The 17222-nt window shown below is 39.7% G+C and overlaps 1 protein-coding gene across 2 annotated transcripts in view; it reads left to right on the top strand.

Annotated features, from left to right (window-relative positions):
* Positions 1 to 17222, top strand: part of GLI3 (GLI family zinc finger 3) — a 211881-nt gene that overhangs the window by 170381 nt on the left and 24278 nt on the right. The window contains exons 9-11 of one of the 2 annotated variants that reach the window (XM_062569587.1): positions 216 to 432; positions 1844 to 1957; positions 3219 to 3359. In XM_062569587.1, the coding sequence (XP_062425571.1) occupies positions 216 to 432; positions 1844 to 1957; positions 3219 to 3359 (472 nt within the window). Of the gene's footprint in view, positions 1 to 215; positions 433 to 1840; positions 1958 to 3218; positions 3360 to 17222 lie in introns of both variants that reach the window. The other variant, XM_062569586.1, reaches the window with a different exon arrangement.

Here is a 17222-nt window from a genome sequence, read left to right as displayed (position 1 = left end):
ATTTTTGCACTTGATAGTAAATCCAAGCCAACTCTGGATTTAAAAGCAATGTTTATCATCTTTTGGGGCATGAAGAAAGAGGGGAAGGGGAGGAATCTAACTTCAATTAGTGCCAATATATCAAAAATATTTTAAAGGTTTGATCTGCACAGTTCCATATTGTAATGACCATTATCTTTTTCTTCCCTCTTCTCTCCTTTTTCTCCTGAATTCAGCCCTGCTCTGAGTTTCACATACCCTCCTACACCAGTATCCCTTCAACAAATGCATCAGCAAATTATAAGTCGTCAGCAGACCTTAGGTTCAGCCTTTGGACACAGCCCTCCACTCATTCATCCTGCTCCAACTTTTCCTACCCAGAGACCCATCCCAGGCATCCCCAGTGTCCTGAACCCTGTCCAGGTCAGCTCTGGGCCTTCTGAGTCCACACAGGTGAGAGAAAGCAAAAGGAATCTTTGCACCTTGTTAATTTAAAAATGGAAAATGAAACAAATCATGTTGTCTTGTTGGCAGTTAATCACAACTGCCACTGAGAACCTTCAGTAACAATTTTCTTGCAGCTGTAACGTTGGCAGTCTCTATTATAAATCACAAGAGTGTATGCGCACTTCTGATTCGAAGTATACTTTTTAGCCCTCATAAATATTTCAGTGTGCTTTGGCAGCTTCTCATTCAAAACCATCTCTCCTGGATTAGACAACTTAATATAGGTGGGAAACAAGGAAAGGCAAAAAATGCATTAAAACAATACCTGTTAGAGGTTAGTAACTTCCGCCTCCAAATTAGGGTAACTATAATGCACCTCTAGACACAGAGTCGTATTTTGCCCTACTGAACATATGTGAGTACAGAGTAGCTCTCAAGACTGTGCAGAAGTCGGGAGGCTTTCTTCTCTGATTTATGCAAAATTGGATTTAGTGAGTTTGCATTAATTTTTTCAATAACGATCTCAAAAGCTAGAGCTGTGTAGCAGTAAATCAGGTCCATAATGTGGAGTTTATTGCAGTTTGCATTACACTTCTTATTAACTAATGTTGTTTGTTTCCAAATGACCTATGATAGGTTATTTGTCAGTCTGAGAGCTGTTATCTCCTGTCTAGCTCTTACAAATGTAGAAACAGCATATGTTGCTGTAGGAACTGCTAATTTTTTGTGGGGTCCGTTCAAGTTCAGATATCTCTGAAAGATCTCTGGATTCCTGCAAGATCCATCTGCAGGTATAGATAACAGTATTCAGTCTAGCACAGCATGAGATAAAACAAGATCCTGGCCTGTTTATGTCAGCAGTAGTTCTGCTATTGACTTTAGAAAGTACAGGATTTCATCTAGATTTTCTGGCTGAGATTTTCATGCTCAGTTCAGTTTTTCTTCCTAGCCACTATTATAACTGGAAACTCAGGAAACAGCTGAAAATTTGGTAGGCAGATATAAAGGAAAACCTCTCCTCCAGGTATCTAAAAACGTATCTTGTGTTTATTCAAACTAATGCAGAGTGATTTCACTTTTTCAAAATTGCCTCTCTGAAGTCATCATTATGTGGAAAATCAAGTTCTTCCTACCCCTCCCTGTCTTGACAAAAACAGCATTGGTCTGTAATAAAGAATTACATCAAATGTGCTCCTTCCTGTTCCCTCCCAACTCCAATACAAGGTTGAGTGATGCAGCTATTCCACAAGTTAATGCTATGTAATTGAAGCACAATGTAATTGCATATCCAATATAATTAACAGTGTAGCATCTCCAAATAAAGTTACTGAGCAGATGCTGCATATTTCTGTTTGGAGCTACATATTTATCACAGTCTAATTTTGTCTTTTTTGGGGAAAAAAACTGCCTGCAGCAGAATAAACCCACAAGCGAATCTGCAGTGAGCAGCACTGGAGATCCAATGCACAACAAGCGCTCCAAGATAAAACCTGATGAGGACCTCCCCAGCCCAAGTGCAGGAAGCGTGCAGGTATGGCGTTTAGGTTACGTTAGTAGGCCTTTCATCTCACTGCTGGAGGGAAGATACACCTTACCTATAGCACATGTGTTAAGGCTTCCTGCCCTCTAATGGCCCTTCATCTAGTACACACAGAGGCGGCATCAACTCATAATAGCAAGGGACTGATTGTAGAATTAGGTATAAAGAGTGAGGATTTGCTCTGTTACATGGGTCTGTTGCAGGATGAGAGGAGAGTTGCCTCTGTTCAGAACCTGCCCAGCCCTCCGTTCTCCAAGGAAAAGTGAATGAAAGACATTCAGGTCTTTATTCAGGAAAAAATTTCTGTTCAGCAAAAATATTAATGGTCACATTGACTTTTAACAGAATTTAGCACTGAACTGAATTGAAGCCTCGGTATTGAACTCTGATCTTGTTTACTCTATTTTCTATACCAGTTAACACAACTAATTTTGCTAGAGTTAGTCCTGATTTGTGACAGCTTAGGGGAGATCAGAATTAGAGCCTTGCTCTTGCAAGTGAATCCATGAAAACAAAAAGTCTGTCTAGATCCATCCTGAAATGGAAAGAAAGCATGAGTGCATAATCTGAAATGAATGTTTACTCTAACATGACTCTTAACCTGAGCGGCAAACTGGGAAGAATTAAGTACTTTGAGGAACGGAAGCTGGAAAATCAAAACCCAAAATTAAATACTCCCTTTCCTTCTGCAGACATTATACACGAGAATAGATTAACAGTTAGCCAGAAAATTATCAATCTATTTTTGGAAAGATTTTTGTGTACAAAACTGTCACTGGATCAACAATGAAAACACTCATTGGATTATTGGTGATCCAGTTTATATTTGTCTGTAGTACTAACATCAAATTCTGATTAAATTAACTATATTGATTAGTGCCTTATTCATGAGTAATGTCCCTGTATGATAAGGGACAAGTGTGTAAATAATGAGCTGCTTAAATATGAAGAGAGGGAAGCTGAGCCTTTATGATCTGGTTATAACTGATGTGTGAAGGGATTCTTTCAGAAATTCTCTGTCCTGAATAATTCTGGGGAGGAGAAATATATTTTACATGTAGTCTGCTTGTGCTTTTTGGCTTACGAGGCCTGTTTTGAGCTTTTGTATTTTATAAAACGGAGCAATAGACAGAACTGAGAATAACATATTCTCTCCCCCCGCATCCTTCTTTTAATACTGAAGTAATTCACTTTTCTTTCTCTTCTGTTTCAGAATTTCCTCTCTCCTAACCCTGTTTTTTCCTCTCTCCAGGAACAGCCAGAAGGAATGACCCTTGTAAAAGAGGAAGGGGACAAAGATGAAAGCAAACAGGAGCCTGAAGTGGTCTACGAGACAAACTGCCATTGGGAAGGCTGTTCCCGGGAGTTTGACACACAGGAACAGCTAGTGCATGTAAGTTAATAGTATTCAGGAACTGGGTTTTAAAACTACGTGACCTTTTTCATGGGGGTCAGGGTCTCTGACCCTGTGCTGAGTCAAGTTTCTTAGCCAACAGCGTTGCAAACTGGAGAGGGGTTTATGAGTTTCTGAGAATAAAGAAAACTCTGAGCCACAGTGCTTGACCTGTTCAGTCAGCTAAAGCTTAGTGTAAAATTCAATAAAGTCTTCAATAGAGATTGTAATGGCTCTGATCCTGTAAGCCAGCAAACGCTATTTTGAGTTAGAGACTTTGATAGTTATTGAGTAATAGTAAGCTGGACATGAATTATTATTAACCTTTACCCAAGTTTGATTTTTTTCCCCAAAAGAGACTGTTACTGTAGAAATGGGAGAGGAGAGGGATTCTTCTTCTTCCCTAAGGATTTGCAGGGTTTTTTATGTATCAATTTACTGTTGTGTGCAAACTGAAGTGGATTATTTGGCAAGATTCATGGAGACAGAGTTACTTAGCAAAAGCAAACCATATAGTATTATTTACACTACACCAAGCATTAGTTTTATCTGTCTTGTTTTGTCTTCTTATTTGTCACCTCCCCAAAATAAATTATTTTTGCTATTTGGTATAATGATAAGATAGAAAAGGAATCATCAAAATCAGGAATGTGTCCTAGCAAGTACAATCTCCCTGTATTTCCAAGCTCCTTAGCTGGCAGGGTCGCATAGGACTAATCTAAATACTCTGAAACAAAAAGGAATTCCTTGTATCCAGATTAGAAAAGATCATCTTCAGGAAGTGATTTGTGCATCAGAATTGTGTTCTTCTAGAAAATACTTAATACCTTCCTGAGGATCCTGTAAAATACGTTGTGTAATCTTGCCAGTCTTACTGAAATAGCTTGTTGAAAAATGTATTTCCCCCTAGTTATTTATAAAACTTATCTAAATTTATATTTATATATTTTTATATAATTTTATATAAAAATTTATTTATAAAATTATTTATAAATTATTAAAAACATGTATTTCCAAACCCCATGCACAAAATTCTCAACTATGGCAAGATGATGCTACAAAATTAACTTCAGTAAAGCAATGCCAGCTTGCACTTGCTGGAGTGTGAGAGTCTGGTGGTGCTGGCAATTGTTCTTCAGGGTGTATTTTAATTCCTTGTTATTATTCTTATTATAATTAAATAGCAGTAGTAACAGTAATAATAAATGAAAGAATATCACAAATTGAAATTTTGTGATACACTGAAAATTCTAATGCAACTTTCTATGCAGCATCTGTGGACAATTTTTGCACCAAATGCAATGTAACATTTTAATAGGCCAAAATGAAATGTAAGGAGAGAGTCTTTTAATGACATAATATCTTTTGGGGAAGAAAAGCCATATGACTGGCTGCTGCAAAGGATTGGAGGCATTTAAAAGATCAAGTGTCAGTCTTGCAGTTGATTCCATGCAAACAGGCCGATTGACATCATCTAGGAATCTGCAGAGGCAGTCTTTATATCTGCTAATAATTGTAAAATTGAAGCTTTACAATGCCTGGAAAACCTTTCTCAGTACTCAAAAATGATCCCAATGATGATGATAAGTAATTTACACCAAAATATAAGAAATAAAAGAAAAATTCAGAATAAAGATGCCATTGGTATTGAAAAAAAAGGAAGAGAATTTTTTTGAACTTTCAGATACAAAATCTAATTAAATTCCACTGTGCCTATTAGCTAATGTTTTATAGTTTTAGGTGAATTAGATTGATGGTGTGATAGTTCTTTTTTCTCTGTTTTTTTTTAAGAACATTTGTTGTTTCTGGTATGATTTTTTTAGAGGATCTGGCTGTAATGTAAGAGTCAGCAGCAAGACTCCTCTGAAAAAAACATACTTCATATACTTTTGTATGATGGCAGCATCTCAAATGGATTTCTATAGCAATAAAAACAGGCAGATGAGAAAGGAATCTGTGATACAAGGAGTTCTTTTTGGCAAGGGTCAAGATTCAGATGTGTTTTGACAGCATTTAAGATTATGAGGAGCAAGTCGTGACTTGAGATCCTGAAGACAATAAGATCATCATCATCACCATCATCATCATTGCAACCATCACATTTAAGTAGCACAAATCAAACTGCAAGAGTCAGTGTGACTCAGCGATGGGGTTCTAGTTTGTGATTTCTTCTGCTGCTCTGACAGAGGCCTGCTGTGTGGAGTTGAGCAAGTTATTTCTGTCCAGAATTGCGAAGAGCTTTAGACATTGACCTTTGTTGAAAGTCTGGCCCTTCGCCGCTGTTTACTTCTCGTATTTTGTCTGCCCTTGATTGTCACAGGCCTCTGATGTCCACCTGCAGCAACTGGGAAAGTGAAGTCTGAATCTCAGTAGGGTTTCACAGCAGAGTTGTCCCGGTTTAGTTTGGTTGTGTGATTATGAAAGAAGGTTTTAAGTCTGTACATAGCAATTTGGCCTTTGAAAAATTCCTCACTGATGCGGCTAATGTATGACTCATACCCAAATACTGGTGGGTAAATCTTAGTAGGTACAAGTAGGTACTACACTTACCTCAGTGACTTTGCATTGGGTGAGTTTCTGACTTGGTGTATGCATATGTGCACGCAAATTATGCAGAGAGAGAATATGTGTCTCAGTGTTGTAAGTAGATCCATTACAGTGTAATATTTGCACTGCAGTTGCAGCTGGAGGCCCAGTCAGCCCAGAATCCCATGCTGCTGGATGCTGCATGCAGCAGCATGTGTCTGCATCAAGTCACTCACTGCTGTCTGGAGTACCTGAGCTAGCTTGCACGCAAGAAGTACTGTCGCTGGGATGGTGCTGTGCTTCCCAACAGGCTCAAGGCTCTGTAGGGTAGTAGATACCAACCTTCAGATCTTGCTGCAGAGCTCTGCTGTGTTGCGTCTTGTGCTGAGCGCTGCAGCCCTGCAGGTGATTCCCAACCCTCTGCCAGCACCAGCAGAATGGATTGGAGGCCTCAGTCATTCCAGCCAAACTTGAAGGGGATGGTTGAAATAAGATGCTGGACTGTGACCCAGAAGAGCAGAAATATAGATAACCATCCTGTTTTGTTGACCCCTACTCCAGAATAGTAATCTCCAAGGAAGGGGCAACTGGCGTAGATACAGGCACTAAAGGCTTAAATTGCACTGCCTAGGCTCATTCAGGTAATGTCTCACAGGGTCCCTATATTCCCTTACACTTAGCAGGGCTAATTAGCATGAGCAGAGAGCTGCAGTCACGTGTTCAGAAGTAGGGCAGATATCTTTATAAGGCAGTACATCACAATGTATACACATATCTACTGGCCCACACTAGGAGTAGGAAGTGAACTACATAGTAAACTAAGAATCAACTATGTAGATCTTCACAAAGAGTTGCAAGAAACTCCTATCGCTCACTTCGTTGAGTATGTGATATGTAGCGTATATGCAATAGAAAGGAAAATGCATTTGTGTGCTTGACTTAGAAATAATTGGAATATCCCTGCACCTGTACAACTGTAGCTTTCCAAACCAGTTCCCTGGGCTCTGCAAGTTCATCTGGGAAGAGAAAAATCTGTAAAATGCAGAATTTCAAAAGAAGACCTGAAAAGGATTCCTGTACATCCTACTAAGGCTGAATCTTCCAGGATCTATGCAAGCAAGCAGTAAGACTTAAAATGATGTATTTTCCCCCTTCTTCAGGAAAACAAAGCTATTTTTTATAGCCATGCATGTTAGTAAGGTATCATATTAGACCCAAAATATCTATTGGCCAAGAACAGACTATTGTCCAAGTCTTGTATCACAAACTGCTGGAATTTTAGAGAAACTGCAGTATTTAGGGAAAAGATGGAAGTGTCTTTCTAGCTGCTAGTTTTGCGGTAAGCTCTAGGCGAGGTGCGTAAGTGCAAATTCCAGTCTAGCAAGGCAGAGTGGAGTTCAGGAGAATTTTTCCACAATGTATGCAGTTCACATGTTGGATATCATTACTTTCATCATGTATGGATGTTTGTCCACAAACACAGATGTATGTGTTTGGATAGAGGTAGATGTAAATTTGCTTATTTTGCTTATTATTTGCTTATATTTGCTTATTATTATGCTTTCCGGTCCCTCTCTCACATGAAGATAGCTTTATTGCCTTTCAGCGCATGATGGGACTTAATTTACTCTGAAATCAACAGTAAACAAGTCAGATTCTAGGACTATTTGAATTAAATAGCTGTGTGTGATGTAGCTATATATGTTTATATGTGAAAGGGTAAATTTAAATGTGTCTGTGTCTGTATGTATGGTACTGTTCTACAGCAGAAATCGAAGTCTTTGGCACAATACTTAGTATTTGATGGTATTTTTCTGCTTGACTTTCCATAGCTAAGTCCTGTTATTGCTAGTGCAAAATGTGGGTGCAAATGGAAGTGTTTTTAGGTTCCAAGAGACAATGTTTTCTTTCTGAATTTATGATCAGAACCTGGGCTGTTATGAATAAATAACTAAAAAGCTACATAAAAAAATTGTCATTGACCCACCCAGAAGGATTTGACACAGCAGTGATTTTGGTGCGGAAGCTCTTATTTTCAAGAGCTATGTGCCACTTAGAATTCAGCATTTCAGCATGGTTAAATTTTCATGACGCATACACCAAGAGGAAGTGTGTTAAACCATTCAGATGCTCTGCCTTATTTATAGCACCTATCCATCCTTTTTTCCCCTCTCCTACAGTTAATAGAAAGATTCATGATTCTTCATGGTTGTCTATCTAGTGTCTGACAGTACCGACTGCCCTGCTAAAGCAAGTCACTATCTATAATTGATATCCTTCTATGGAATAGGGTACCGGCTGCAATTGAAGGGTTTTGCTGAAAGCTCTTAAATCCTGACAAGTTCTGCCCTTGTTCTGGTTCAGTCACTGAGCTGCACTGCTGGAATTCCAGGGTTATTTGAACTTGGTGCAAAAGGGATGCGTGTGTTTCACATTAGCAAATCACAAAGTTGGAGAGAGCATTAGAGCCGCTGCTGTGTTCGTCTGCCAGGTAGTCTTATTTACACCACATTGCACTCCTGAAAAGATTACTTACATTACTGTTTGAACATGTGTGTTATAGATTTCTTTCTTTCTCTTCTTATTTAAAAAAAGAAAAAAAAATCATATTTATTTTAGAGCCTCGGTTTGCTGCTGGGGTCTTTATCATTCAGCTGTTTAATTAATTTCTCTGCCCAGCGAGATATTATAATTGGGCTTAGCTGAGCTCAAGTTTGTTTTAAATATGTGATAAATGCATTTGAGCACCCAGAAGCTAATAAGATACTGTATACTTTAAAGATCTGCTTTTTGTTGCTGTTTGTCTTTTTTTCTTGCAGAAATCAGTTTAAGAATAAAATACTGCAAAAGGGCTAGACAATAAAGATAAAAGTTTATTTAAGAAAATTATCCTTCAAGGAAATGACTGACGTTGTTAAATATTAATACAATGGCAATCATAAAAATGCAGTGCTGCCTGTTTCTCATCCCCCTGCGGTGTAGCTGTGATGATAATTATTTTTGTTTAAAAACGTGCTTGAAGAACTGCAGAACTATTTTTTGTTAGTGTGTTCTCCTTAATTGTACAGTAATAAAAATTCTCTCGTTGTAACATTTGGTTAGATGGGATCAAAAAGCCCTAAGCTAATAGTGATGTCTTACATTCAGAATTTTGTTTGCTGAAGTCCTCCTGTCTATTTTAAGAAGCCACCTTGACTGAAGAGTTTCCCCAACAGTATCCAGGGGCATAACACCAGGCTCTGTTACTGCATGCAAGCCAAAAGGAAAGTTCGTTGTGTTTCTCTGGTACCCTTATATACATAAGTACCAGCCATTGTTTGGCTGTTAATAACCATAAGGTACTAATAATCATAAGGTACTAACAATATTCAGAGGAACCAGTACATAAAGTTCCCTTAGTTGAGTTTTGAAGGTTTTCACCCTCCACTGCTTCACCCTGAATAGCAGAAGTTGTCCAGTTATCCATGAAGACCCACAGAAAATCCAGGTTGTCTGGAGGCTACTTCAGATCAAGTTTTGCTGTGTCAGTAGTGATTTGGGGTGCCTTAATCAATGCTGTGGAGCTTGAAACACTTAAGAACATATCTGATTTACAGGTGAAGAGCCCGTCCTCTCCCTGAAGGACTAGACCCCTTCAGAGTGGATAATTTTGGACACCCAGAAATAGAGGCACCCCAAATCAGTAGACTTTTGAAAGTCTTTTACTCCCTCTGCTGCCACACTGTGTTTGGTCCGTGGTTTCTACCTCAGCTCTTCTCCAATAGGATGTGATAGGTAAGAAGTGGAGAGAGCTTCATCTCTCTACTTTAGAAGGCATCTAGCTGCAATAGGGGATAAGCCAGTCTTTTAGATCAGAGCCATTCCCATGAGTAATAGTTGCAGTGGCAAAGCTGTAAACGGTTATGTGAGTCAGGTGTGCACGAGTTGGTCTGCCAGAAGAAAAACTGTCCAATGACCAAACGGGGGCTGACAAAGGTGGTAGGGTGCTAGTCATGTCAGTGTGGCTAAGGATCTGTGCCTGAGTAAGCAGGCAATTACAAACAGCCGTCCGAAAGGGCAGCTTATCCTCTGTGCATTAGCGGTTTCCTTTCTCTCGGAGCTGGAGGTGTGCTTGCAACTGTTTGTGACACAGATAAAGTCCCAGCTACATGAAGCAAGGCCCTTCACAGTCCGGAAGGGGTGTAATTACACATCCTAGATTGTATGTGTGTGTAATACATGCAGGGATTTATTTATTTTTATTCTTACTTGCAAAAGCTGTTTTCAGTGCATTTTCTTTATGATTTTATTTGATTCTAGTGCAGTAGCAGAGAGCGGCTTCAGCCCATTTGGAGGCTCATTGTGCATGGCAATGACAGCCAGTGCCCTGAAATGTTCAGAAATGTTTCCTTTAAATTGAAAAGAGTAAGGAATAGATAAGAACATGCAATCCATTATAGTAATCATTTCTTTTCCTGCCAAAAGGAAAGTGGTTTATGTACAACAGCAAAGGGTTTTTGTTGGTGGTTTTACCTATTTATTTTATTTATTTTACTTTATTTTTTACTCGAATCTGGAGCCTGATCCAAATTTGGAGAAGAAATGCTGTGTACAAAAGAAATTGTTCTTCAAGTGATACAAACCCAGGGCTTGGGCTAAAGGTGGGGAAAGCATGGGAAAGGCAGAGGGACGCTTTTAGAGGCAAGAGCAATGGACAGGGTTTCTCAGTTCATGCATCCACTCAGTATATCTGATCTTGGTAGCTGTGAGGGAAGAGGGGGGAGGAGAGAGAGGGAAGAGAGATTATAGAGAGAAAGCAAATAATCATGAAAAACATCTGGCCAGAGCTTTTGGGTGAATATTTAGTTTTTAGATTTTGAGATCTCTTTCTTGTTGCCTGTTTAAAGGCTGAGTTGTAATTAAGACAACACCTTACTGTTTTGAATTATATGGAACAGAGTATTAAACCTCTATTTTTAAAATATGCCAGAATGGTAGCCTCATTTATGGGCTGGCAATTCACTGTATGCCATGTGAAAGCTAATATGCAGATTCATGCCCCAGAGAGCGTGTTTGTTCTCCCTGTCTTTCCATATGGGTACCTAACACAGATGTGTTTTCATGCAAAAAGTCTTCAACCCCTATCAAAGGTAACCACGTAAGTGCTGTTGGGTTTTAAGGTCAAGTAACCGCAGACTAGTCTCTCTGCTGTTCTATGTGTGCTTCATGGGACATCAGCAGCGTTTGGGATCTGGCCCAGCCCCTGTTTGCTTTCCTAACATCTCTTTGCTCTGCCTCTGCCACCAGGATGCTTTCCACATTCCTGCAGTATCTAGCACCAGCCTTGCTGCCTCATGAAGAGATCACATTCACTCTGGGCCTGACCTGAAGGCCAGCTGTGCTTTGGCTCAGGTCCTTTTAAGCACTCCACTCCACAAATGCATCAGCAGTTCCCCTACCTGCAGTCTGGCTTTCGGTGAATCACAGAAGCGGAAGGGAAAAAAGTAAAGTGGGATTTTTTTTTTTTTGATAGCAAAACATTTACAAAAAAATAAATCCATCCTAATCTGTGAAGTATTAAGAGGGGATTTGGAGAGCGAAATGTAATCATTTTTTATTTTAATTCATCTAATTAGCATTTCTTTCGCAGCATCAGGAGAAGTTGTTAGTCTGCCGCTGCTGCTATGGCTGCTGTTCATATGAGTTGCCAAAGTCATTGTCTCTGACTTGGTGGCCCTGAAAGAGATTGCTAAACTACCAAATGTAGTTTAAATAGCACCTCCTTTTCACTGTTGCGGGTAGGGACTGAACAGTGCCCCTCCTACACCCTAAGAAGTTACTCCAACCTTTTAGATTTAAATCGGAACAAGTGGGGATTTGAATTGAAAGGGCCGTGCATGACAGTGAGCAGAGTTTGGCGTCTGTCTGTGCTTTTAATCACACAGCGCTATTCAGCTGATTTGTGGAAATACGTATTTCTTTTAAGTGTTTATTTAGCTCTGCAGTTCCTAGTGAGCTCCTCCAGGTTTTAGCTGTGTTTCACAGATAGCTTCCAGTTTTTGGAGAAAGTGTAAAATAAGAAGGTGCCAGCCAAATTGCGAGGGAGACTGCTGCCCGAACACTGAAGGCAGAGGCAGCAGTAGTGCTGCGGTGGGAGTTGGCTCTCCTGCTCCTGACTCTTGTTGGCATCTCTAGGAGAACAGAGAAAATGGAAGGCTCGACCTACTCCCTTTTCTGCCTCAGGGCTGCAAGGACATTCAGTCCTGTCCAAAGGGCCAGGACAGAGCGTATGCAGCTGGACGAAGCTGGCATTTCCATGCGGGTTTTTCTGCTGTACTGCGGCTGACCCAGTCGTTTGCTGTCACACAGCCTGGCTTATTGCAGTGAAGCAGTGGAAGGCTGTACCTCCAACTTTCTGGAGTCCCCTGTGTTGTGTGCTGTGTCTCTGCACTGCTTTTGTCTCCTCAAGGTGAATAGGGTTTTATCCACGGTGCAGCCAGTCTTCAGTATCTTATCTACAGTATCTTTGTCACAAGTGCCATCTTTTCCCAGCTGGCCACCCAAATTGTGCCTGAAGAGTTTGCCCATAGAAGCCTGGTGCCTGGGAGAGTATAAGTCTGTGAATGTGGGCCCAGCTATTGCATGTGCAAGTGCTTTTTCACAGAAATGGCAGTTCTGCATGCATGAATGAAAGCAGGGGTGGGTAAACTGCTTCTGCAAAGTATTAAGCGGGGATTCAGTTTCTGCAGGTTTTTTTTTTTCGAGGTCTGGGCTGTGGGGATTCATTTTTTCTGCCTCCTTTGTTTGTGTAACCTCTTAATAGAAGAAAGTAGCTGAGTCTTTTATATGGTTAAATTTAGTGTTCCAGTGCTCAAACTTTGTTGAGTGTGACTTGTCTTCAAGATGTCTGGTGCCTAATCTATAAAATGAATGGGTGGTGTTTTTGTCGGGAGTAGGTAGCTTTGGTGGCTTGTACTGTAGGTATGAGGTCTCCGTGTACCATTCTTAAGTGTATTGCGGGGCTGAGATGCTGCAGTTCTTCGTGAGATAAAGTAGTCAAGCTGAAAATGAAACAAAGCTCTAACTGTATTCCTCCTTGTGTTTAGCAGAGATAAACTACAGTGGAGTCTCAGTGCTGCTCCGTTTGGCTTCTGGCAGCAGCTTTAATTGGTAAAATGCAGATTTTTTTTTTGATCAGGAGAGGATTATTCTTGTTATCAGTCTGGAGCATCTTATTTCAAGATGAAAAGGCTTCGCTGAATTACAGATGCCAACATTTTTACAAAGCACTTTGGCGATTGACATCTCAAAGAGAAAGTATGATTTATTAGCCTATAATGGCTAACACTGAGCACTGGGCTAGGTCCCACTGATTTGTGAAATTGCTTAATATGAATTGCCTTTTTGTGCAATTCAAACCACAGGTTTTTCAAATAAACTTAGGATATAAAGTATATGAAACATTAGATACCTGGAAAGGGAGGAAAGGGTTGGGGCTAGGTAGCTGAAAAAGGAAAGAAAGAAAGGGAAGGGAAGAGAGGAAGAGAGAGAAAGAAAGAAAGTGAGCAAGTGAGAGAAAGAAAAATACAAAGAGAGGGAAGGAGAAAGAAAAAAGAAGAGAGAAGGAAAGAAAAAGACAGGAAGAAAGAAAGAAGAAAAAAGCTCTACTTCTAAATCCATCTTGGTGGTGCTTTTTTACAGTAGTTTGGTTGATATGTTGGCAGGGTAAAGATTAATAACAAGCCTTGTCGCTATCAGTACCTGCTTGTCGATTCTCTGTAACAGGGCTGTCTGTTCAGCATGGAAATTATTGATTAAATAAAAATTGCTATTAGATTGTGATGTGATCCATAATCACAAACAATGGTGGACATTCCTCTTTCAGATCCCAAGCCATGCATCAAGTTTTCCCTTGCAGTAATTTATATTGTGCTGACACTCGCACCCATTAGGCTTTTATCCTCTCCTGCATGTGTCAAGAAAGCACTAAAAGAAAGAACAGCAGCAGCACAGCGGCAGGTAGGGACTCACTAAATTTTCAGAGAAGCACAGCACAGCTAAGTCCATCCTTTCTTTGTAGTTAGCACCTTACCCCAGCAGTTACTTTTGCCAGCCACGGGCTTGATCCAGTACCCCCGAATTAAGGGAGATTTTTCAGGGTGTTTTCAGTGAAAGCAAGATCTTGCTCCACAGGTATTCATCCCTTAAATGCTCTTTTTTATTACTATTATGATTATTCTGTTATTCCCTTGGTACCAGAATCACTTACGATCCTTTGGTAGGCCCTCCATGTCAGGAACATGTGGAAAGAAGATGCAACCAGGGAGATCTTCTCTTTTTTAAAAAAATTCTGGTGGGTGATGGACAGGTGGATTTCCCATATTGTTTTAGGTCTGATGCTTCCTGATTTGATGAATCCAAAATTGGAGTGCTATAGTTAAGACTGCCTTGGTTTAGGATAATTAAAAAGAGGCTATCTCAATCTTCACAGCACATGTGAGCATGGTACCAGCATTTTTCCTCTTGTGGGAGATTTTGTCTAAAAGTAAAGGAAACAGTCCAGATTTCTTCCAGAGTTTGGTTGTTTATAGCCCACACATCTTCTCTGTCCTCTCGTCTCAGAAAATCTAAAAAAAAAATGTATGTCAAAGCTGATCAAATCCACCTGGTCTGGCTGTTAGGGAGAGGCAGTGCAATAGCTCTTGATTTTTCTGCCAATTATCAGCATGAGGTGGGATTTCTGGAATGGTTTTGTACTCCTATGCAAGAGCTTGGAACATAGCAGCCTGATACATTATGGGTACATGGTGATTTTTTGTTGTTGTTGTTAGCTTAATTTTTCTTGAAGTCAATAGAATAAGGGTTTATCCTTTATTATCACTGCTAATTAACATACTACGTATATTTCTGTTTCTCCATAAGATGGGATACTCTTTGCATACTTATACTTAAAACACTTTAAATATTACCACAGATAATTGGGAAAATCCTACCTGCAGTATTTGCACTACTTGCCACATTACACTCAGCTTAATGAGTTTACTTATATTAGTTTACAATGAGCTCACTTCATTATGCAGGGCAAGTTTAAAGTTTTGAGACTTGGCCACTGTCATTTAAATCATTTCGTGAAAAAGGAGCGTGTGCCTTTCACACCTCCCTCCAGCGCAGCAGCTTTCTCTGCATGGATCAGAGCCAGGGGATTACCAGCCAGGAAATTAATTGCCAAGGGGATTCCAACACTTACCGTTAGTAAAAAAGCCTGAACAAAGAAGTGTGTTTTATATCACATTCTGAAGGCGCCAGGCTCCAGCTCCAATAGTTTCTGGATGAGGGAGAGTTACAAAGATGCAGGCTTGTCACTGAGACGGCACTTTGGTTTCCTGCTGCAGGCTTCTGGGATTGACAGCACAAGCCTGTCCAGTTCAGGTAGTGCCACGGTGCAATAAGGTGGGGAGAGATGACTCTTGAAGATAAACCAGATCATTTAGGATTATTGTTTAGTTACCAGAAGCCTTTAACTTCACTGAGAGTAAATGAAAATCGGTGCATGGAGTGCAGGGCAGAAAGAAAATTGGTGTTGGCTCTTCCTGAGTGTGTTAAGTGGTACTCTCCCTGTATCCTACACTGCTTTCGTTCCAGTAGCCCAAACACACTACCGGAGTCTGGTTACAAGGCAAGAAAGTCTATGGTATATAAGAGTGAAAAAAAAAAACATTATCCCATGGCAAGATAGACATGAAAGAAGGTGTCTCTGCTGCCACTTCCTGGAGTATCAAGGGCAACTAACTTGTAACGTGATAGAGACCTTAACTAATCCTGACTTCTGCTGGGATGTGGCTGGGGTGACCAAGCCTAGCAAGGATTTGAAGAGAGAAGTTGTCCAGTGGATGTCCAGTAGAAAAAGTCCAGAGAGGCGTCTCAGAGCAGCAATAAATTGCTGCACATGCTGAAGTTTGTAGAAACGCTTCACAGAAATGTTAAAGAGGAAAGGCCTGAAATATCTTCTTCAGTTCAGTTGTCATGTCGTGACTGTAACACAGTGCTCTTTCAATCACCCTTTGATATTATATTAATTCCGCTAGGATCTCCTCTGTGATGAAACAAACATTAAAACATACATCATCTACTAAAGATTTCTGTAATGTTTTATCACTACCTATGTCTTTGTAGATTCTATGAGAAGTGTTGCATGTTTTCAAGTCACTACCCTCATGGCTCTCTTATATTCTTTGTGCATTTTATTGCAAAAAGTGGATCAGGTATTATCTTTAATTTACCTGCAGCTCTCATAGATTATCTGTAAAGAGACAGTAAGTGCACTTGTTGAAAAAAATTCTGCTGTTTAACAGTCTCCCTTTGCAGACAAAGCATTGGTATTTTTAGTGTATGGGCAATTTGAATGTGTTCACATAGTAAGCATCACACTCTTTAAAAAATATAAAAAGACTTACAGATTGACTTAACACAGGAGAATCCATCTGAAGAGTAGCTTTTCTTTCATTTTAAGAAGATCAGTGTTAGCTGTGCCATAATCGTTAAGAAAGTACTAAAAGCAGAGGAAAATGCATGCCTCTACGGAATCTGGTCGAAGGTTGAACTAAGGGAAAGGCACACTGCTCAGCAAGTCCTGCCTGCATGCTTAGTGTTTCTAGCCATATGTTTAACATACCTTGAACAGCAGATCCGTTCAATTATCTGACATTTACCTTAGTAGTTTCCCTTATTAGGTGCATAGGATTTTTGGTAAAATAAGACAGTAAGGAATTGAGTATTTTGCTAATCCTCTGTGTAGATAAATGACCCGTTGTACTTTTCTGGGAGTTTGGAAGTCTTCAAAATCATACTAAAAATGCTACTTTTTAGTGTTTCCTTATCTTACTACAGCATTTCTTAGATTTATAAGCTAGCTCATAGGATTAAGCAGTTTTGTCTTTGCTAATATAAAATGATATAAAGCTGCTGTGATAAATGGTTACATTTTAACTCAGAGAGCCTGTTGGTACTAACCTGCTTTTAGGCTATTTCCAAACCCTTGCACTGAAAGGCATGTAAATTTCAGTAGATTTTTTTTCATTAAGGCCATATAGTTTGTATGAAATAATTCGGGCTTAATATATTCATTTCACGCACCATACTAGTTGGGATATTTTGCTGAGTACTTTTTACTTCCTTTTTTCCCCCTCTTTATGTATCTTTACTAAGTAAGTTTATTTCTGCCTGGTCTGTGTTGTGAAAATTAGAAGTCTCCTCCCATTTTATTTTCTTGTGAACATGAGCTATTTTAAAGGGAAATATTATTACTTTTAGTTTGGTTTGAACCCAAGGCACAATAACTAGCAGTGAGAGCTGCTAAAG

The sequence above is a fragment of the Rhea pennata genome, chromosome 2, assembly GCF_028389875.1.
Source record: "Rhea pennata isolate bPtePen1 chromosome 2, bPtePen1.pri, whole genome shotgun sequence".
Classification (NCBI taxonomy): domain Eukaryota; kingdom Metazoa; phylum Chordata; class Aves; order Rheiformes; family Rheidae; genus Rhea; species Rhea pennata.
This window is presented reverse-complemented; position numbering and strand designations above follow the sequence as displayed.